Genomic DNA, 20,069 nt, shown 5'->3' on the forward strand with positions numbered 1-20,069 from the left:
TTTCACGGTCATCACTTTTCAGCGGAGCACGGAGTAATCCATGCGCTATGACACCACTTCTTAACCCCTAAGCCAGGCTCAAAGTTTGGCTGGAGCATGATTTGCCAATAAAGCAGAAATCTGTCAAATTTGACTGCACATATTTTCATCCTCATTTTCTGGACAGGTATGAACTCAATAGTGCTTTGAATTCTGAATTATCTCTGTGATTCGAATGATTTGAATCTGTTCCCTCAAAAAAAAAAGAGTAGTTTACTTATTCATTCACAGAACCTTTTCTGCAGGTAACAGCATTATTGTTATTGACCAGCGAGTGTCTTATTGCGTGTTGTAAATGCGTCATTGAATTATTCACTCAACTGATTCATTTAAAATGAAATCACTCCAGAAAGACTGTTTAAACATTAACATGTTTTCCACACAAATGACAGCAAAGCATATCTATCTTTTTTCTCTATTTTCTCAACTGCTGGGCATGATGTTTATTAAGCTCCCGATTGTTTTGTTCACTTATAATAAATAATTAAATGTTAAAGGGGCCCTATTATGCCACTTTTTACAATATGTAAAGTAAGTCTCTGATGTTGTGTGTAGGTGAAGTTTCAACTTAAAGATAATTTTTTTAGCATGTTAAATTTGTCACTTTTTGAGGGTGAGCCCCCTTTCAATAAGAGGGTGGAGCTTCAAGAGCTTGTGTTAGCACCTCCGATTACATCATGCAGACACGCACTGAAAATATCAGAAACTGTTCAGGATATAATGTTCAAACCGGAGTTGGACAATGATGGAGAGACTTGAGAAGAAGTGACAATGGAGAATGCAACATAACTTTATGAAGGGTTAGTTGATTAATTGTATTAGTTGATGAATTATGTAGCTGATATGGAGTTAACCATCTTCAAATCCTTGATTAGCATGTTCTGTCATGATAATCTATAAATTGCTCATGTGGGAACTGTTGTAAGATCCCTTTAGAGCCAGCGCATATATGCTGCATAAAGATATAGCGTGTATAGTTTAGTTTTTCTACTGTTATAACTTACGTTGTAATCTTGCTTTTATGACATGCTATTGCATTTGTGTTACGTACTGTATTGCAATTAATGTGAAAAAGACGGATGTGGCAGTTTGTGCAGACTCCCAAATGTGCTCTACTACAACAACTTTTCCTCTTCTCAACATCTCATGGCCTCACCCCCTTTGTTGCATGTTCCTGGGGACGGGTTTTATGTAAATTTGAGGGTTTGTGATGTCACCAGCCCAGGAAGAAGCTTTTTGTAATCCCTATACCAGCCGTTTGTTGTAGACCTTAAAAAGTTATTTCTGTAAAAGTAAAAATCTCCCTTTGCTTTGAACTTTGAACATAGTTACTTTGCAGATGTTGTTTATGCGCAAACAGCTACACACTAACTACATTTAAAAAAGTGAATCCCCTTTAAATTGCAAAAACATCCTTATGAAGCCAGGAAAATACATCAAAGGCAATCATGGCCTAACAAGAAATAAACTTACAATTAATTTGAAATATGTTTCGTTTGTTCATGGCCACAACACCACCAGAACACAGACTCTGGATCTGGGTCTGCAGAGGCTCAGTTAAGTGCTTTTTTTCCACTGCATTAAACTCACTGAACAAAGACACTCAGAGACACTCATACAAGCTGATGATGGCAATAGGGGGTCTAACAGCAGGTCTGCATGGCTCCTGCATCCCATCAGAGACCTGCTTATTTGATCCAGTCACGTCTGTCCTTTTATACATACATTAATAATAATAAAAACAACTTTCATCACTACTAAATAAATAAAATCTCATATCATATAGTATATGGTGTACTGATCTCAAGTGTGTTGCTTTTGTGATGAAACTATCATTATATGTGGCAATTCAAATAAGCTTTACATCAAAACTGATTGTACTGTATTTACTTTCACTATGTCTGTAAAAGTATAAAGCAAAAGGGGAAAAAACAAGAAATATAACAAATCGGATTAAGATCAACACCCAGAACTATTTTCAACAGCACTTCTCACTTGTCAAACACCTCCAGGTCAAACCTTATTTTTCTTCTGTGTTATTAGACGTCACCTCATATTTTGTTTTAGCATGTCTGTGCTGCTGCGTAGAGAGCTGGACTCTTATACACAGACATTGTCAAATCAATGTTTTTTGGAAGGCGAACCATCTGACAAACAGAAGCAACCATGTAAGTGAGACTGACTCAAGTCGTCTGAGTGGAAGATCTGTCTGAGAGGATTGAAGATATATGAGAAACACAATCATGCACGAGGGTGTCATGAATGACAACCAATACAAAGCCAGAGTGGAAACTTAGAGCGATATGAAATTATGCATATTCTGCCACAGAAAAGAACTGACGAGATTCCTGTGAATGTAACGTTCTGGGTTGTAAAGAACAGAAACATTGCAAACCAACAAATTATCATAATTGAAAAAGCTGACAAGCTGGTCTTGAACACTGGGGCACATGTTGCATTATCAGCTTCAAACACAGTTTAACAAAATGGACAGGTTTTGAGATGCATTTGAAGAAGTTAAGCTGTTTTTGATACAACCTCTTTAAAAGGTCAAGGTGCAAAGCACTGCAAGACGTCTGTTTTAATGTATACATAAAGTAACATTCCAAAAATATCTGTAATGTTGTTCAAAACTATATTCCTTGCAGCTGACAGTTTGATTTGTTATAAACGATGACTGTAGCGGTGATGATGTAAAGGGAATGACTTTTTGAGAGACGCAACATTTCGGAGACACATTACTGTGTTGTCACATTTAGTAACAGAACCATGCTAAAATCCTTTTTGAAAGGGTGCATCTCAAAGTTCATCCCTTTAAAGCACACCACATTAAATATTACCACTAAAACAACTAAACAGAAAAGAAATCTATACCTAACTAATTAAGCTAGTTGATCATCCTGATCCCTATGGTCTTGGAGCACATACAAAAACTGCAAAAACGTCTGGGGTGCTCATGGAGTTCAATGAGATGTTTGGAGGTGCTCTTTTGGGATCGGGGATTGAAATTAATGTAGGACAAACATGCAAATCCGAGGCACTCTTCTTCCACGTGTAGCGGACCAAAACAGCCTTCTTCAGGGTGTGCTTAGCCGAGGTCTTGGGTCTGTTTTGGGCCGCTACGCATGCGTTGTTTTTCATCCCCCATGTCTCTTAAATTTTCTACAATGAAATAGCCAGTTAAATAAAGGCTTTTTAATAATTTGAAGAAGAGTGCCTTGGATTTGCGTGTTTGTTCTACATACAAAGCCCTATTTGAATGATCTGAGCGATCCGAATCCACTTTTGCTAGTTTAACGATGGAAAAAATGGTCGGCTGCAGGCGCATGGTCCATAGGGGTTGTACCTAGTCTCTTAATGAATCATGGGTGTGTTCTGGGCGTAATGTACAATAAACCAATATGAGTCTAGTCTTATCTCCCATTCCCTTTAAAAGCCACAGTTGCACTTGCACCATGGAGGAATTCACTATTTACATGGCGGAATTTGCAAGCGTAAAGACTAAACTCTTCTCCAGAAATCCTTTTATTTTTCATTTTAAAAAAATGCTTGTGTGCTGTTGCGCGTCCCTGTGTGTGTAATAAGCAGTGTACACACGTTGTGCACCCCTTATAGGTGCTTATTACTAACGTGCCCTTTAAATAACACAAAAAATAGTACGCTATTGACTTTAGACCAGGTTTTTCAGTTGATTTCAATTGCCTGAAATTTCAGATCAGCTTGCTCACGGACAAACAGATGGGCGTGAATACAATTGCTATATAAACAAAGTGGTGCTGGATGTGAAAATGATAACTGCGTTGGGCTGAAACTAGCAAAAAACACTTGCGTCGCACCTGGTGTCGCATTACGCCGGGTGTATGATAGGGCCCTTAGAGTCACTGTGAATGTCTCAGGTGCTCTGTTACCCCGAAGGCTTTTTTATATGCTTGTAATGGACCATTCAGCCAAACTGTGTGAGGCAAATAATGTAATTTCTCTCTCCTGTATTACCTCACATATAGAGCAAAGGGCCCACAAACATTTAGCACACACACACATACACACACATTTAGCAGGTGCATGGCTATTCTCAATGCATGTCCTGGATATGAACAAACAATACAAGAGCTTCTGACTCTAAAATTTGATGATCAAGAAGGCTCTGGGTGGTATAACTGCACTTGTTGCCTTCCGGGTGAGCAAGACACATTTCTGTAAGCACCACTTCAGCCTGTCAGCAGCAAAGGAGGGTGTGAGGACACACCGCTGGCTCTGTCTGATCAGATGGCAGCTGAGCGTTTGCTTTGATTTAACCTCATTGCGCCAGTGTGAAAGCTAACCTCAGAGTCGACAGCATCAAACTGGAATCTGTGTCGATTGCATTGTGCTGCTTGTGTTTTGCATAATTTAGAGCTGTGTTGTACCATAGCATTCATTTCAAGGCACATGGGGATGCAAATGTGTGACACAGCAGTTTTTTGTGCCCTAATAGCAAAGAGCCAGTTAAATGAACTGTAGTGTCAAAGTAGCAAAAATCTTAAAAGGGACATTAGCATATAACTGCCTTCAAAGCAGGACATATACAACTAGTTACACTGTATCGCACCATAGGCCCTGCCCACTGTTTTTTAGTTGCTCAGCGGCTCTCATTTGCCAACACTGGATGTGAGTGCTGTGTCATGTCAAAAGCAAATAGAATTATAATCACTGATGCTGTCCACACTAGACAGTACACAGTCTTGAGTCAGTTGACAGGTGTGTCAGTTAAACTCTTCGGAAACAAGTGGATAATGTATTTTAATATTTCCAAACATTATATGTTTGTTCGGGGCATTTTGTTTTGTCAGCGCGGAACAGTGTAATGAAAAGTTTGCAAAGAAACTTGAAAATTGAAGCAGCTAATTGTATTGGATCTGTCAGCAGCTGCATCACATACCATAAGTACATGATTCCATAATGCTATTGTCTGTAAATGATGGTTTTATATGGATAATGTTTTCAAAACACAAAACACTTACTCGAGTGGGTGTTGATACCGTTTCCTATGCAATGATGTTAGCCACTTATAACAGTGGCAAGTTTATTGAGGAGCTTCCCCTTAAAAATGGGTAAGTTCAGACAGAGGGTCAGAATAAAGGAAGAAAATAATAGTTTTTTTGCATATACATTTTTTTATGCAAATAATTATTAACTTTATAAATGAACCTTAAGGAACATATTAACAATGATAATGGATTAATCCATGTCAAGATGGCTTTATTTCTAAGGGTCAGAAAGAGGGTAGAAAATTGTCATGTTAAAGTAAATATTAACAGATTTTTGTTTAAGAAACTAAAAAAAAAAGTTTTACATTATCTGTTGTGTTTAAAGTTAGCCATTATGATGCTGCGATGTATTTGTTTATTGTCAAGGTGTTGCTATGCAGTTGCTAATGTGTTGTGAGTAAGTATTAAGGTGTTGCTGTTGCTATGTGGTAGCTAAGGGTGTTTGCTTATTGGTTATTTGCTTGGGTAATTACTTCAAAGGTTTTGTAAACGTACGGGATTTTATAGGATGCATAAATGCATTCGTCAGATTAGAAAAGTAATAGTGCACCTTTAAAAAAAGTATAATTTGAAGTGCTATTGTCTGTAGAAAACTGTACATACTGAGATACATGCTGGAGTTTAATCCTTAGGCTTTTGGAAACTTTTGGAGATTTGAACAAAACCTTAACTTAGATAGTTCATCAAAAACTGAATATTCATGATTTACTCACCCTCATGTTTTCCAAACTTGAATGCATTTCACTCTTTTGAAGATATTTTGAAGAATGGTGGGGTCCAAACAATATTGGACCCTACTGACTTTCAATGTATGGCCAAAAAGCATTTTTCTTTCTCTCAAAATATCTTTCTTTTTTTTGTCCTTCACAGAAAAAAAAGAAATGCCATGGAATGACACGAGGGCCAGTAAAGTTTGTAATTTCATGTGAACAAGTCCTTTAAGTATTAGCAGTAGTAATAGTGACCACTAAAACAAGTAAGACATAGCCCCTTTAAAACATTTCCTCAGTAACTCAAATTCTGTGTGAAGGAATGCTGCTATCAGACTGAACTACAGGGAACTGAATTACTTCAATAAGATGAGATGGTGGGCTTGCGAACAAACAGCCCTGTGGTTGACAGTTAATATTAGATGGGTGAGGAATAAAAGCATGGATCGCACCGACGGGAGGGTAAACAGAGCTATTGATCAGAGCTGCAGACAGCCTGGCAATGCTTCCATAGCCGGCAGGTGTATCTGGCTTCTAAATGCTCTCCTATAGCACAATCAGAGAACCATAATTCACCCTGACATCCCCAAGAACCGTTTCTAATGCAGTTACACACACGCTCGACCCAGAGTTCAGCGATAAATATGACCATTACCACAGCAACGCACAAGCAAGGCACACAGTCTGTTACAGTACGTTACTGGTGAGTTTGAGTGACTCTGTGTAGCTATGCGGCATGGCACTTACGGCGTGTCTGCGGATTTAAAACCTGCTCCAGGTCTCCCAGCATAGTGAGTATAACCTCTTTATCCAGCTGTGCCTGCTCCTCTCTGGCACTCTCAAGCTCCCAGTCTCCTCCAGAGCCCGGATGACCTGCCTGGGTGTCCTCATCTGATCTTCTACCACTGCCCGCTTTATCCACCAACTCCTGCCGCTGGTGCTGATGTGCAGGTGCCATCCGGCTGGACTTACGACCCCAGGGCACAGGTATAAGGGAGTGTTCAGACTGGGAGAGCATCTTGGTGAGGGACAGCGAGAGTGACCGAGCTCGGGTGCTGCTTTCGGGGTGTCTACGAGAGCTGCCTCGGCCATGTTGGGGCGAGGGTGATGAAGACGACATCCCGGAAGCTGATGAAGGTGGGCATGGCGGTTCATCCAGCTCAAAGGCGTAAACCCTCTGCTCCCCATCACTTAGCAGCATGAGATTGCCGAGTGAACGTTGCTTGCGGAGGTTGAGATTGTCTGGGAGAGTCTGCGGTGACTTGCGAGGCGGGCTGCCGCCCTGGAACACAGAAAAGTCGGCTCCCCGCTTCATATTTTCACACGTTCGTTATGATCTCTCGCACTTTTTCTACCTTATCTTGAAGTTTGCTCCTCTTCGCATGATCTGCGAGCCTCAGGTGGCAGCCAGCACACAAGCTCAGTCGCAAACCTGCCCCTTGCACCAGAGAGCTTCAAATATCATCCTGCCCACACACACACACGCTCGCCGCAGCCAATAACCAGCATCCAGGTGCACGTGCTGAGAGCACACTCCTACTGTCTTCCTCCTCTTCCAGCACTTCTTCCCTTTAATGCAGCACGGAGGCTAACGGGAAGCAGATCTGCACCAGATTACAGTTAAATTGCGATACATATCCTTCACGGCATTTCTCTCTCTTCCTGTTTCTCTCCCAGCAACCGAGGTCTCTTCACACACTCCGTCTATTAATTACTGGCTGGAGTGAGCGCATGTGGCTTGCTCCAAGGGACAGGAGCAGAGATTGAGTGTGTGTGCGCGCGCTCCGATATGCAAGCTCAGGGTCCGCCTGCTCCTCTTAACATGCTGTGAGCTGCTTCATTCTCTTTATCCATCTCCTCCTTTCCTCTCTCTGTGTTTCTCTTTTCAGCAATGACGGCTGGTTTCCTGTTGCTGTTAGCTACCGAGTCAGCACACACCTTCGTAGCCAAACAGGTATTTGTGTGTGTGTGTGTGTGTGTGTGGATAGTGTAAGACAAAACTCTCTTCCTACTGGTGGGGAGTGTTAAAGTGATGCATTTGGAAATGCTGCAGAATAAAGCTCAACTGGAAAAGGAAAGGGAAATCATCCCCCCCCCCCCCCCCAAAAAAAAAATGCTGAACTATGACTATAATATATCCCCAAAAAGAGATTTTTAGCTTTATAGAGCAGACTCTAAATCAATACAGAGACTCCCTCAATATAAAAAGCTAGATTTTCACATTAAGATTTTATAATCACAAAAAAATATTATTACCATGATTTTATAATGATGAATGACTGTAATTGATGAAAGAATATAATTAATATAATAATATAATATAATATAATATAATATAATATAATATACTATAATATAATATAATATAATATAATATAATATAATATAATATAATATAATATAATATAATATAATATAATATATAGTATAATAAAATATAACAACATAACATAACATAACATTACATAACATGATATATAATATAATATAAAATAATATATTATATAATATATGATGTGATATGATATGATATGATATAATATAATACTTTTTTTTATAAATTAAATATTTCATATAGACAATTGTCATTATATTATATCATATTATTAATTAATTTATTTTTAAAAATGTTATTTTTCCATTACGTTTGAGCTATATTTACATAAAAACACATGCCTAATATCTCAAAATTAACAAGATACACATAACAGAGATAGTTATCATACAGATTCCCCATACATGTTTGTTTAACATTTAAATTAAACAAATGTAACAAAGGTCTTTCTTTTCTTTTTTGTATAAAAATAGTGGTATTAACATACTAATACAATATATAATGTACTAATATAATATAGAACTTAATAACTAGCTGCATGACCAAAAAACCAACCAGCCATCTAAATGTGCAAAAACAGAACAGGTGCATGCATAGATTTTGTTCTTTTAGTTGCAAGGAGTGAAACAAATTTTACAACTGGGTGGAACCCACAGTGCACTTCAACAGGAAGTGTGTTCTGAGGTTAACTTCTATAAGTAGTCCATGTGAGGGTTTCCCTGACGCATCACTGGCCAAACCACAGCATTTCAAACATGACCAGATGTAGAAAAAAAGCCTGTAGACATGCTATTTAAGTAGGCATTTTTTCTCATAGAAATTTATGAATTTCTAATTTCTGTTTAAAATACATCATCCTACAATTAAAAAAAAAACACAAACTAAGATGGTTGTTAGCATATAGTATGAATTTAGAGCAATCCAATAAAAGCAAAATGTTAGAGTTAATTAAAAAAATATAGCAAAAACTCTTAGTATTTTGGCAAATCAGAGAACAGTTTGATACATGAATCTGGAAAGTCTGAGAAAGTCTAATAATCTTGAATCGCTGGATACACTTTAGAGTTACAATCTAGCTGTACCAATTAGAATTTGTATTTATTTCCTTCATTTGTTTTCAACAGATCAGGGTACAATAACAATTGAATGCTTCCTTAAGTCTCATCAGCCATAAACTGTCCCGAAACTCTCCCAATGCAGTGCAAAATATGCAGTAAATGTCTGGCCATGAGTCATAACAACAATGTCCCTTACCTTTAAAATGACCACAGCATTCTCATTGACGTACAAACACTGACCACTTTGTGCTTCTGTGTTCACGAGTCTGCAGTTTATTTACTTTAATTTGACATTCCAGGCGTTCTTGTGCAAACTGGAGCACTAATTTATATCTCATTAAAGAAGAGTGTGCTGGTTTGAGGAAAGATTTTCCAGTCGAGTTTGTTTTCAGCTTTTTTAGAATGTTAATTACGAACAAAATGCATTAAAGTAACAACAGGGAACCTCGGGGATGCACGCACGTGGCCAGATCGCAAACGATTAAATCTCATCTCGTACAGAATTAATGAAATAAACCCAAGCGTTTTGCATAGAGCTAACACAAAAGTGGCTGTGCTGATAAATATTCACACAGGAAAAGAACAACTAGGAACGCACGTCATAGTGCCCCCTCCATTTCCAGAAACTGCAGCGCAGGTAAATGCAGCATTTGGGCAAAATTTGCATTTGTTTCTCACAGTTGCTTGCAGACTGGCTGTTAAAAGATGTGTACGAGCAGAGCCTGAGCCCCAGGCACCTATCTTCAGCTGTCACATCATAGTCCCACACATAGCGAAATACACAGAAGCGCAAATAAACAACACATTCTGCTGCTTGGCCTCTCAAACAAGGCCGGCCTTTGTCCACCTGTCATATCTGACCTTTTCTTGCTGTGATAGCAACATGGAACTAGAGGCCTGCAGAGAGAATCTGAGCCTGGGTTTCGGCTTCTGTGTGTGAGTGTATGTGTTGGGTGTGTTGAGTGTGTTTCGCGCTCTTATATTTGACTATGTATAGGTGCGTATGTGCACATGTGGCTGTACTCATCCTACCTGAGATCTCCTCCAGGCACTGTTTGGCGGTCTTGCCGTAGACCAGGTCTTTTGTGGGACTGAGACACGGTTCAGGGGGGACCACGGTAGTGCAGTCATTCTCTGAATACGTCCTGAGTGAAGCAAAGGGCAAAATGACATATGATTTACTAGTATTTTACAGTAAGAAACATATTTTGTTTGCATGCCTATTATCCTACCAATGAAAGGAAACCACCAAATGCAAAATAAAACCACAAGATAAGACCTTTCATATGTGACCACATGTGAATTAAGCATTGGGAATATATATTACTACTACTACTACTAATATATATATATATATATATATATATATATATATATATATATATATATATATATATATATATATATATATATATATATATATATATATATATATACACACAGTGCCTTGCGAAAGTATTCAGCCCCCTTGAACTTTGCTTTGTTTTCTTCAAAAACTGAAAAATTGGGCGTGCAAACTGATTCGGCCCCCATAAGTTAATACTTTGTAGCACCACAGCTTGCTGCGATTACAGCTGTAAGTCGCTTGGGGTATGTCTCTATCAGTTTTGCACATCAAGAGACTGAAATTTTTCAGTCGGATGGTGTGTTCAGGGTGATGAGCTGTGTTGCTTTTACGCCAAACAAAACGCTTTGCATTGTTGCCAAAAAGTTCAATGTTGGTTTCATCTGACCAGAGCACCTTCTTCCACATGTTTGGTGTGTCTCCCTAAACAACACTTTTTATGGATATCTTTAAGAAATGGCTTTTTTTTCTTGCCACTCTTCCATAAAGGCCAGATTTGTGCAGTATACGACTGATTGTTGTCCTTTGGACAGAGTCTCCCACCTCAGCTGTAGATCTCTGCAGTTCATCCAGAGCGAGTCATCTTGGCTGCATCTCTGATCAGTCTTCTCCTTGTATGAGCTGAAAGTTTAGAGGGATGGCCAGGTCTTGGTCGATTTGCAGTGGTCTGATACTCCTTCCATTTCAATATTATCACTTGCACAGTGCTCCTTGGGATGTTTAAAGCTTTTGGGAAATCTTTTTGTATCCAAACAAAGCTTTAAACTTCTTCACAACAGTATCTCGGACCTGCCTGGTGTGTTCCTTGTTCTTCATGATGCTCTCTGCGCTTTAAACGGACCTCTGAGACTATCATTGTGCAGGTGCATTTATACAGAGACTTGATTACACAGAGGTGGATTCTATTTATCGTCATTAGTCATTTAGGTCAACATTGGATCATTCAGAGATCCTCACTGAACTTCTGGAGAGAGTTTGCTGCACTGAAAGTAAAGGGGCCGAATAATTTTGCACGCCCAATTTTTCAGTTTTTGATTTTTTTTTAAAGTTTGAAAGATCCAATAAATTTCGTTCCACTTCATGATTGTGTCCCACTTGTTGTTGATTCTTCACAAACAATTACAGTTTCATGTTATTATGTTTGAAGCCTGAAATGTGGCAAAAGGTCGCAAAGTTCAAGGGGGCTGAATACTGTCATTGTAGGGACACCTGGTACCCAAAAATATAGCAAAACCTGGCAAACTCTGAAACCTGACAAACAGACTGAAACCAGACTGGGAGACACTTTATGAATGTATATGCATAGCAACACACATCTACAACAAAGTCATCCCAGGACACCTGCACTCACCCAGATAAACATTCCCTTATCTCTCTCTCTCCCTCTCTTTCTCACACACACAGTCATACACATCCAATTCACCAGCCAACTATTTCAGTGGCATGTCACAATGTTAGTTTCACCACGTGTTCCACGCTCATGCCATTGAGACGCTGAAACACACACTGCCTTTGAATGCAAATAAGCAAATGATGCAGAAAGGAAGACGGCTTAAACCGTCAAGTAGGTGACCTGAATGAACAGTTTCAACCCGAAGCTCAGAGGTAAGGCAACACACAGAGATTTGATGATGATGATGTGAGGGCATGCAATAAATAGGTGGTGAACCCACTATTTTACAGTCTATTTAATAAAAATGGTGACTTCTTTCAAAAACATTAAACAATATTACAAACCTGAATATTTTTAACACTAGTGTATAAATTAAGGCTGTCGATTTAACATGTTAATTATATTTATTAGTTACAGTAAAAAAATAACGTGTTAAAATTATTAACACATTTAATGCACTTGCCCTGCCCCAGACCTACTTAGGTCATCTTTCATTTCATAAAGTTGATTGATGAAGAATATGATGCAGAGCAACAACTCACTGTGATGAAGCCTATAAAATGCTTCATCACAGTGAGAATGTCCTTAAAATTCAAGATATGAGGCAAAAATGCCACTGTTTGAGTTTTAGTCTGGGAGTATTTAGACTGGAGGTGCTTTGTGGTCCACACCAGAGCATGATTGTTCTCTATCAAAATACTATCATCCCTTACATGTGTTTTATTTAACTAAATATATTGTTATCGAATAAAACGCATGTGCAGGTTACTTTTCTGCACACCCGTTTACTTTGCCAATGAAAATATAAAGACAAAGCAAAACTGTTCGTCTCTGACACAGTAACGTAACGTAACGTAATACAGAAGTAACGTTTCATTTTTGAATTCGCATTTTGATCGAATCGGGTGAATTCAATGAACCATAAAGAGAACCGTTTACTCCTGAATGAACAAATCGAATGAATGACTCAATTAGACATTTACCGCTACCTACTGGCAGTTTCTTAGAGTATCATTTCATATTTCCATATGAATAAAAACAAACATTTTAGGTATACTTCACCCAAAAATATTTATTTCTGAAGCTACTTTTTGTAATGTCTTTTTGATTTTTTACGCAATAATGACTTTTTTTTCATTTCTCAGGCAAATTTAATGTGCGATTAATTTGTGATCCGATTAATTAAACGCCACATTGTGTAATTAATTAGATTAAAACATTTAATAACATTAAACTTGACAGCCCTAGAAAATATTTCAATTTGAGTCTGGTAATGCAACTTCATCAACTCAACCCACCTTTGCCAAACATGTCAAAACGTTTGCCTCTACCTGTGTGTAGTTTTAAAGAGCATGCAGGACCCATTCAAAAATGCAGTGTACTATTGAGTGCTGTCGCAGCCCTGAAGGTTTTACAGTGTCAAGCAAAGCTCTCGAGAGGAAGATCTGCAGTGGTGGAGTGTGATAAAGGCTTCAGTTTAAAATTCCATTAAGACTTTAGGTTATAATCCTTATGAGACGACACTGAGAATGCCAAACACAGCTTTAAGAAAACGCCATCGTCTTCCTGTGAATAATGAACCTGCGAGAGTGTGTTTTTATGAGCGCCGTTGAGCTGGTTCAGTTTGTGCAGGCATGTCAGACGGGGGTCATCGGGTTTGAGTGCTCTTTATCAAGCGAAGGATTAAACATGTTACTAAACACACACACAATCACTCTCCTCTTTGTCATTCATGTCAGTTTTTGTCTATCATAGGACCATTAACAATCTCTTTGTCTTTTTAATAAGCTGACTCAAACTGTTATGCATGCCCGTCGCCCATCATTCGCATATTCTCTTTTCAGTTCCCACTTCCTCTTCCTCCACTCCAACCTATTCACCCTCATTAGTCATCATTTGTGATGTCACCAGTTTCTTGGTGAGGACTGAAGGAAGGCCACGCCCATCAAACGAGGCGGTCTGGCAAATGTCTCAGCGGTTCCCACTCGGGCTATTAATACTGTGGAGATGAGACGTTCACCCGCTGCTTTGTCTTAAAAAGCACTGCGCGATTGGATATGTGATGCAATGGACAGATGATCAGTGGGTGTGTGTTTTTGTGGGTCTAAAAGCCGGTTTGATAAACTGTATAGATAGAAGTCTGTAATTAATGATGCTTTATGTTGCTCCGTGAGCCTATATGTGTAAGATGGGTCTCACCCCATCTGGTCAAAACTGGAATCATGTCTAGACAACGTATAACGAAAAGAGATCCATTCTGTTAAGATCACCCCTCAAAGTCAGATTTAACGAGAAATCCTCCAGATTCCTCTTTCTGCCTTTATTCTGAAAGGAGAGTGAAGAAATGATTGATTCGAAAATGACTGAAACCCGGATTGCTGCACAGAAGCACCGCTCTGCAACATGTCGGAACATGTTCATTCCCCTCCCAATTCTATAACATTCAGATCTTTCTAGATATTAATTTCCACATCTAAACAAAAACTGTATTTTACTGTATATTTTTATGGTGTATCTAGTGAGTGGGAATAGTACCCGCTACGTTTGGCAATACGGATTCTTTAAAGTGTCTGTCTGTGGTTAGCAGCGTGCAGAATGAGTAAAAGATGAGGTAATTATTCTGGACCTCCTGGGGATGAGGGTTTCATCTTTGTCTGTCTATTGAGGGTAATTACAGAGACGTGGTCCTGCTGTCTCATGGATAATGATAATGATTTTACAACCCAGAATAGAACCAAGGAACCCAGATCTGTCTCTTTATCAGAGTCTTACCCTTTAATGTCATTGGATATGTAGACCCCAGTAACCCTGCCAGGACTTGAAGTCAGCAGGGTCTAAGATGAGGGCATAGTAAGTTGAAAAAATGACCAGTTGGTATCTGTTTTCTGTACTGAGAGATTTCCGTCCAAAAAACTCAGAAATAATTGTATCCAAAGAGACACTGATCACAAGGAAAGCCCATCTGCCTATAATTCACTCACTAAGGGTGTAACGGTAAATGTTACATGAAAGAGTTGGACTCTTCTGTGACTGAACAGGACAGATCCAGATCCTTAATGATTAAGTAGGTACCCGCAACTTCGGCATCCATCCTTAACAATATGCAAAGCAAGACATTTGAAAATGCAACAATCATGTCTGACTGTGTTTGAGAATCACCAAAGACTTCAGGAATTAGTGCACTCCGATTACTTATGAATGGAAGAAAGAGCAACACCAAATATGGCGAATATGCCACGCCTTGTAAATGAAAAAGCCAGTTAAGTCAGTTAAGTTAGTTAAGTCATCGCGTCACTGCAGCTGCCGTTAGATTGCTCTTGCGCATTAGCTTTGTCCAGGCTCAAAAAAATTCATTTGTTTTGTAATGATTCGAGCATTTAGAAAACCTTTTTTTTATGAGACAGTTGTTGTCAGACTTCATTGGTGATTTCAAATATGAAATTTAATCGTAAGGCTTGGCAAACAGTTTTGGAGAATTTTATGTTTCCCCATTGAAAGAGATAGGAGCTGCACTTGCATGTCCGAGAGGCTTTTCAAAGTTGGTCACTGAGTGAAATGACTTGTCTTAAAAGAACTTTGGAATCACTCACCGATACATGAAGGGGGCGACTGTTGCTGTGTTGGGATGGTTGTGTTGCTGCTGCTGGGGAAGTTGTACTACCCCATTGCCTCCTAGAGCTCCTCCACCACCCAGCCCTGAAGTGGCAGATCCAGAAAGTGCTGAGGTACTAGTTGATGACACCATGCTGGTCTTACGATTCTCCAAACCTCCCAAAGATCTCTGCATATATATAGACTGGCTGCCTTTACTAAGTTTGGTCTTCTCACCACTTGTAGCAGGTACACTAGGTGCAGGTACACAAGGTTGAGTTGCTATAGGCTTGGTGGTCGTCGTCGGAGCCTTCAGACCAGACTTGGGGATGCCGCTGGAGGCGGGGATTGCACTTTCTTTCTTAACAGAGGCTGCAGATGTTTTGTTTCCTTTAGGGATGAGGCTGGCAATCTTGGAACCTTTCTTAGAGGGTTCTACTATTACCGGTTCCTCTTTGGGTGGTGTGCTGGCTTTGCTCTTGGTCTTGTTCTTGTCCTCTTTGTCTTTGGGCTGCGGCAACTTATTGTTCTGGTTCTTGCAGTTGTTGGTCTTGTTTGGGGGTGCAAAAGAGGATGTGGAGGTCTTCCCCGGTTGTTTCGAGATCCCGCAGGGTGGTGTTGGACTGCAGGTCCCCTCATCTCCAAACTCCGACAAATCGTCCTCCTCCTGAAGAGACATTTCGGCCACCGAGGGTGAGGTTCTGGATGCGGAGCGAGGGTTGATGAGCCGGAACTTCTCCAACATGGAGCGCTGGTTGCCAGGGGCTGATTTGGAGGCATCTGTGATTGGGGGCCGGAGGCGATCAGATGATAAGGGAGGGGTCGGTGAAGCGGTTGGGCTGGGTGGCTTGGTGGCCAGCATGGATGAGGTGGCACTGTGCTTCATGTTCATGGACTTGCTGCGCCAGGACTTTCCAGCAGTGGGAGAGGGAATGGCAGAGGCCAGCTGCTGCCCGCTGGTGCTGGAGGGCACCGAGCCACTGCCGTTCATGCTGCCTGGCAGAGGGATGCCCTTCACCGACTCTGTGACAGAGAAACAGACCACACAGTGGACACATCTGTTAGAATGATAAAACTACACCCTAGAAGCAATACAAAGTTTGTGTTTGGCAAGGAGAAAATTGTATGACTGCAGCAATAATCAAATATTAGCATAAGAGGAAAGGGATTGTGGGGAAAAAAATGTCCTATAAACACGTAAGAAATAGATAGCGCCTCATCCAAATCTTTACTCTGCAACTACCGCATACTGAAATCCCAAGCAATGCTGTGATGCACTCAGGCAGAAAATTGGCTCCTAAATTGATTTTGAGGGATTTCAAATACTTTGTTGTTGCCAGACACCCTCTTGTTCTTTGTAAATGCAGTGATGTTTTACAGAGAATCAACATGGCTCACAGAATAATATATATAAACATACTTAATCTAATAAAAATATATCATGTTCACGTTGAGGAACCACAGATCTGCATATATGAAGACTTTTAGACCATGACATTGCACAAATGTAACATCCTGTAAACTGCATTGACAATCAGTCCAATAATGACAACTTTTAATTATAAAGCTCAGGGTGCAGACTCAAAATGCTTTACATTGCAAATGTATATAATTCAGATTACTTTGACCAGATTTCTCTGGATCGCACATTACTGACAACAAAGTACCATTGTATTACCATGCTGGGTTTGTTTTTCTTTTTCTATGATGAATGACATTCTTTCTAGCAGCTATATGAATATGGCTTATGGCATATGAATACAGTAATCATACAGTAAAATGGTACATAATAAATTACTATGGTATTACCATCTGATTCCATCAATGTACTCAAGTAAGTATATGCAAGGATATGCTTTACATTTTAAGAGTGAACATCATGCAACCGGTCAAAAGCATATTTTTTCACTTAATTTTTATAAAAAATAATATAAAAATAAATAAAATTTTGATAATCACTGTAATACTGTAAATATTAGTATATTGCATAAATGAGAATAAAAAATAATAAAAAATGTTTAACTGTTATGGAACTGTCAATTTGGGGTGTTTTTGTGAGATTCACTCAAGTGTTTTTAAATCCGATTTCTTTCACTGAACTTCAACAGATTATACATAAGGAAAATAAAATACCATTTTAATGAGTTTCTGTAAATTTAAAAAGATCAGTAATACGCCAATGCTTCGCTGTCTTATAACACAACAAACTGCAAATAAATCTCCTTAATCTCACAGTAACTCGGGCTGTCCCTAACTTTGATTTGCATTCAGATATATCAAAGACTCAAGCTGAAAAATTCTAAACACAAAGGAAGAGAGGAGGAGACAGGACTTCATTTGGTTCCATTGAAAATCTTCTAAAGGGAACAGTGATTGGACTATGAATGAGCGTTGTGTGGATCGGGCTTCAGTGCATGTGTCAGCTAAATTAACCCCGTTTTTGGAGATAACAGCAGCTTAAATAACAGCCTCTCTCACACACATGCACACACCAGACCATCGAAACGTGGTTACCATAGCTACCCGTCTTTTCTCCACACCACTTTATATGTTGAAAGCGGAATGCCACTTTGGTCTGGGAAGTCTGGTTGGATGCCAAACACATTCCAAAACAAACATATTAGCAGGTGCACTGACAGCAAATTTCCCATCTTAATACATTACTGTCTAATCCAGAATGGATCACATTAGTAATTTTCTTTGCCTCTGGCTTTCTTTGTTATCTCTTCTGTCCAGTTCTTGATTGTGTGGACACCTATTGAAATTATTCTTTTACCCACAAAAATTTGCAACACAACAGTAAATATGGCTCGTCACAGGTGCTACTGTATGAAGCTATGCCAGAAATTCATTGCGTTCTAAACACCAATGATTTCCCTCAAACTAATCCAGGAACTGTACACAGAGCGTTTAAAAGCATCCCGAGCTGAGCTAACGTTAGCAAACATGCTGATTCACACCTTCAGTCAGTGTGAATGGTGAAATTAGCTTTATTATACAAGACTACTTAACATGCAAGTGTTTGTACCTACTAACTTGGCATAGGGCTTATAAACAGTGTGAGAATTGCATCCACGGAGAGGCTTTGAGCTGAAATACGCAGGTGACGGCAGCACTGGGTGCAGACAGATTTTGAGGTTAAGGATTAAATCAGTTAAAGGTCAAACTCCGGATTATGAAATTTGTATTCATGCCTGCCATAAAATGAAAGTCTACATGCTAGCTCTGTTCCAGAACCTAGCGAGCTGCCTAAAGGGCTAAAAGGCAGCATCGGAACTGTCATAAGCGCCTGATTTGGAACACTATGCAGGCAGCATAAAGCGCAAATAAAACTAATCTTGCATCTCAATTGATTGCATTTCGCTAAGCTAACACATTTGATACAATAAGCATAATAAATACATAACAACATACACAAATAGTATGTAAACTATCCCTGAACTGATTTTACCGAAACATATCAGTATTTTAAACTGACCCATACCACCACACCTGTCCCTAACTCTAGCCGTATCCCACCTCAATATCAGCAAAGGTGTTTTGCAATACAATTTGAACACAGTAAGTACATTGTACTTATTTTTTGATGTAAGTACATAGTACTTAAGGCAACCTAATATAAAGTAGGGCCCATTATTTTTTTATTTAAGTTTAGCCAAAGTCCATTTAAGGAAAGCGTTTCTGAACCCCAGGAGAGTGAACTGCCAATACCACATAAAATGTTACAGTACCTCTTTAAAAAACAAAACAAAAAAAAAGGTCCTAGCGTAAATGTAAAGTGCAACTACAGATAAGATTTTTCCCATCCATATATGAACCAGACTAATTTTTTTTGTGCTGCCTTTTCAGTTTTTCGTTTGGCAAAATGCATTCCGGGATATCCTCCGCTATGAAGGTGCAGCCATATTTACTGCTGTTTGGCAAATTTTTGTGGGTAAAATAATAATTTCAATAGGTGGCCATACAATCAAGAAATTAGCATCAGCGAAAGATTTCCCCTCACAAATTTTGCAACTGCTTTTTATATCGCTCAACTATTGACATTGGACCTTGTTTGCCTGCAAAATTTCACTAATGTGACCACATCTGGCAACAACGCGGCACCAGACATGACGCAAGTGTTTTTTGCTAGTTTTAGCCCCACGTAGTTATCATTTTCATGTCCTGCGCCATGTTGTGCGCCCATGGGCGTGAAAACGAGTTGTGTTCGTTGCTATTTGAGGCAACTGAAACAGACTGTGGAACTGACCAACTGAAACCTGGTGTAAAGGCATATTTTTTTTTGTTATTTAAAGAGCGCATTAGCAACAGCCACCTACAGGTGGGTCCACAATGTGCATAGACTCTGCTTATTACACACACAGGAACATGCAGTAGCACACAACATTTTTTAAATATTAAAAATAAAAAAATAAAACATTTCTAAACTTCGCCATGTAAATAGAAATCTGCCATGGTGCAAGAGCATCTGGCTTTTAAAGGGAATGGGAGATGAGACTCTGACTCTCTTTATTGCACGGTATGCCCAAAACAAATCCATGACTCATTAAGATACTTGGTATACCAGTATA

General features: G+C 39.3%; 1 protein-coding gene across 6 annotated transcripts in view; it reads right to left on the minus strand.

Annotated features, from left to right (window-relative positions):
• nav3 (neuron navigator 3) overlaps positions 1 to 20,069 on the minus strand; it is a 363,919-nt gene that overhangs the window by 66,308 nt on the left and 277,542 nt on the right. For all 6 annotated transcript variants that reach the window (XM_067428267.1, XM_067428265.1, XM_067428263.1 and 3 more), the window contains 2 exons: positions 15,498 to 16,521; positions 10,202 to 10,314 (listed from right to left, as the gene is read on the minus strand). In XM_067428267.1, the coding sequence (XP_067284368.1) occupies positions 10,202 to 10,314; positions 15,498 to 16,521 (1,137 nt within the window). The remainder of the gene's footprint in view (positions 1 to 10,201; positions 10,315 to 15,497; positions 16,522 to 20,069) is intronic.

Source organism: Pseudorasbora parva, chromosome 20 (assembly GCF_024679245.1).
Source record: "Pseudorasbora parva isolate DD20220531a chromosome 20, ASM2467924v1, whole genome shotgun sequence".
NCBI lineage: Eukaryota > Metazoa > Chordata > Actinopteri > Cypriniformes > Gobionidae > Pseudorasbora > Pseudorasbora parva.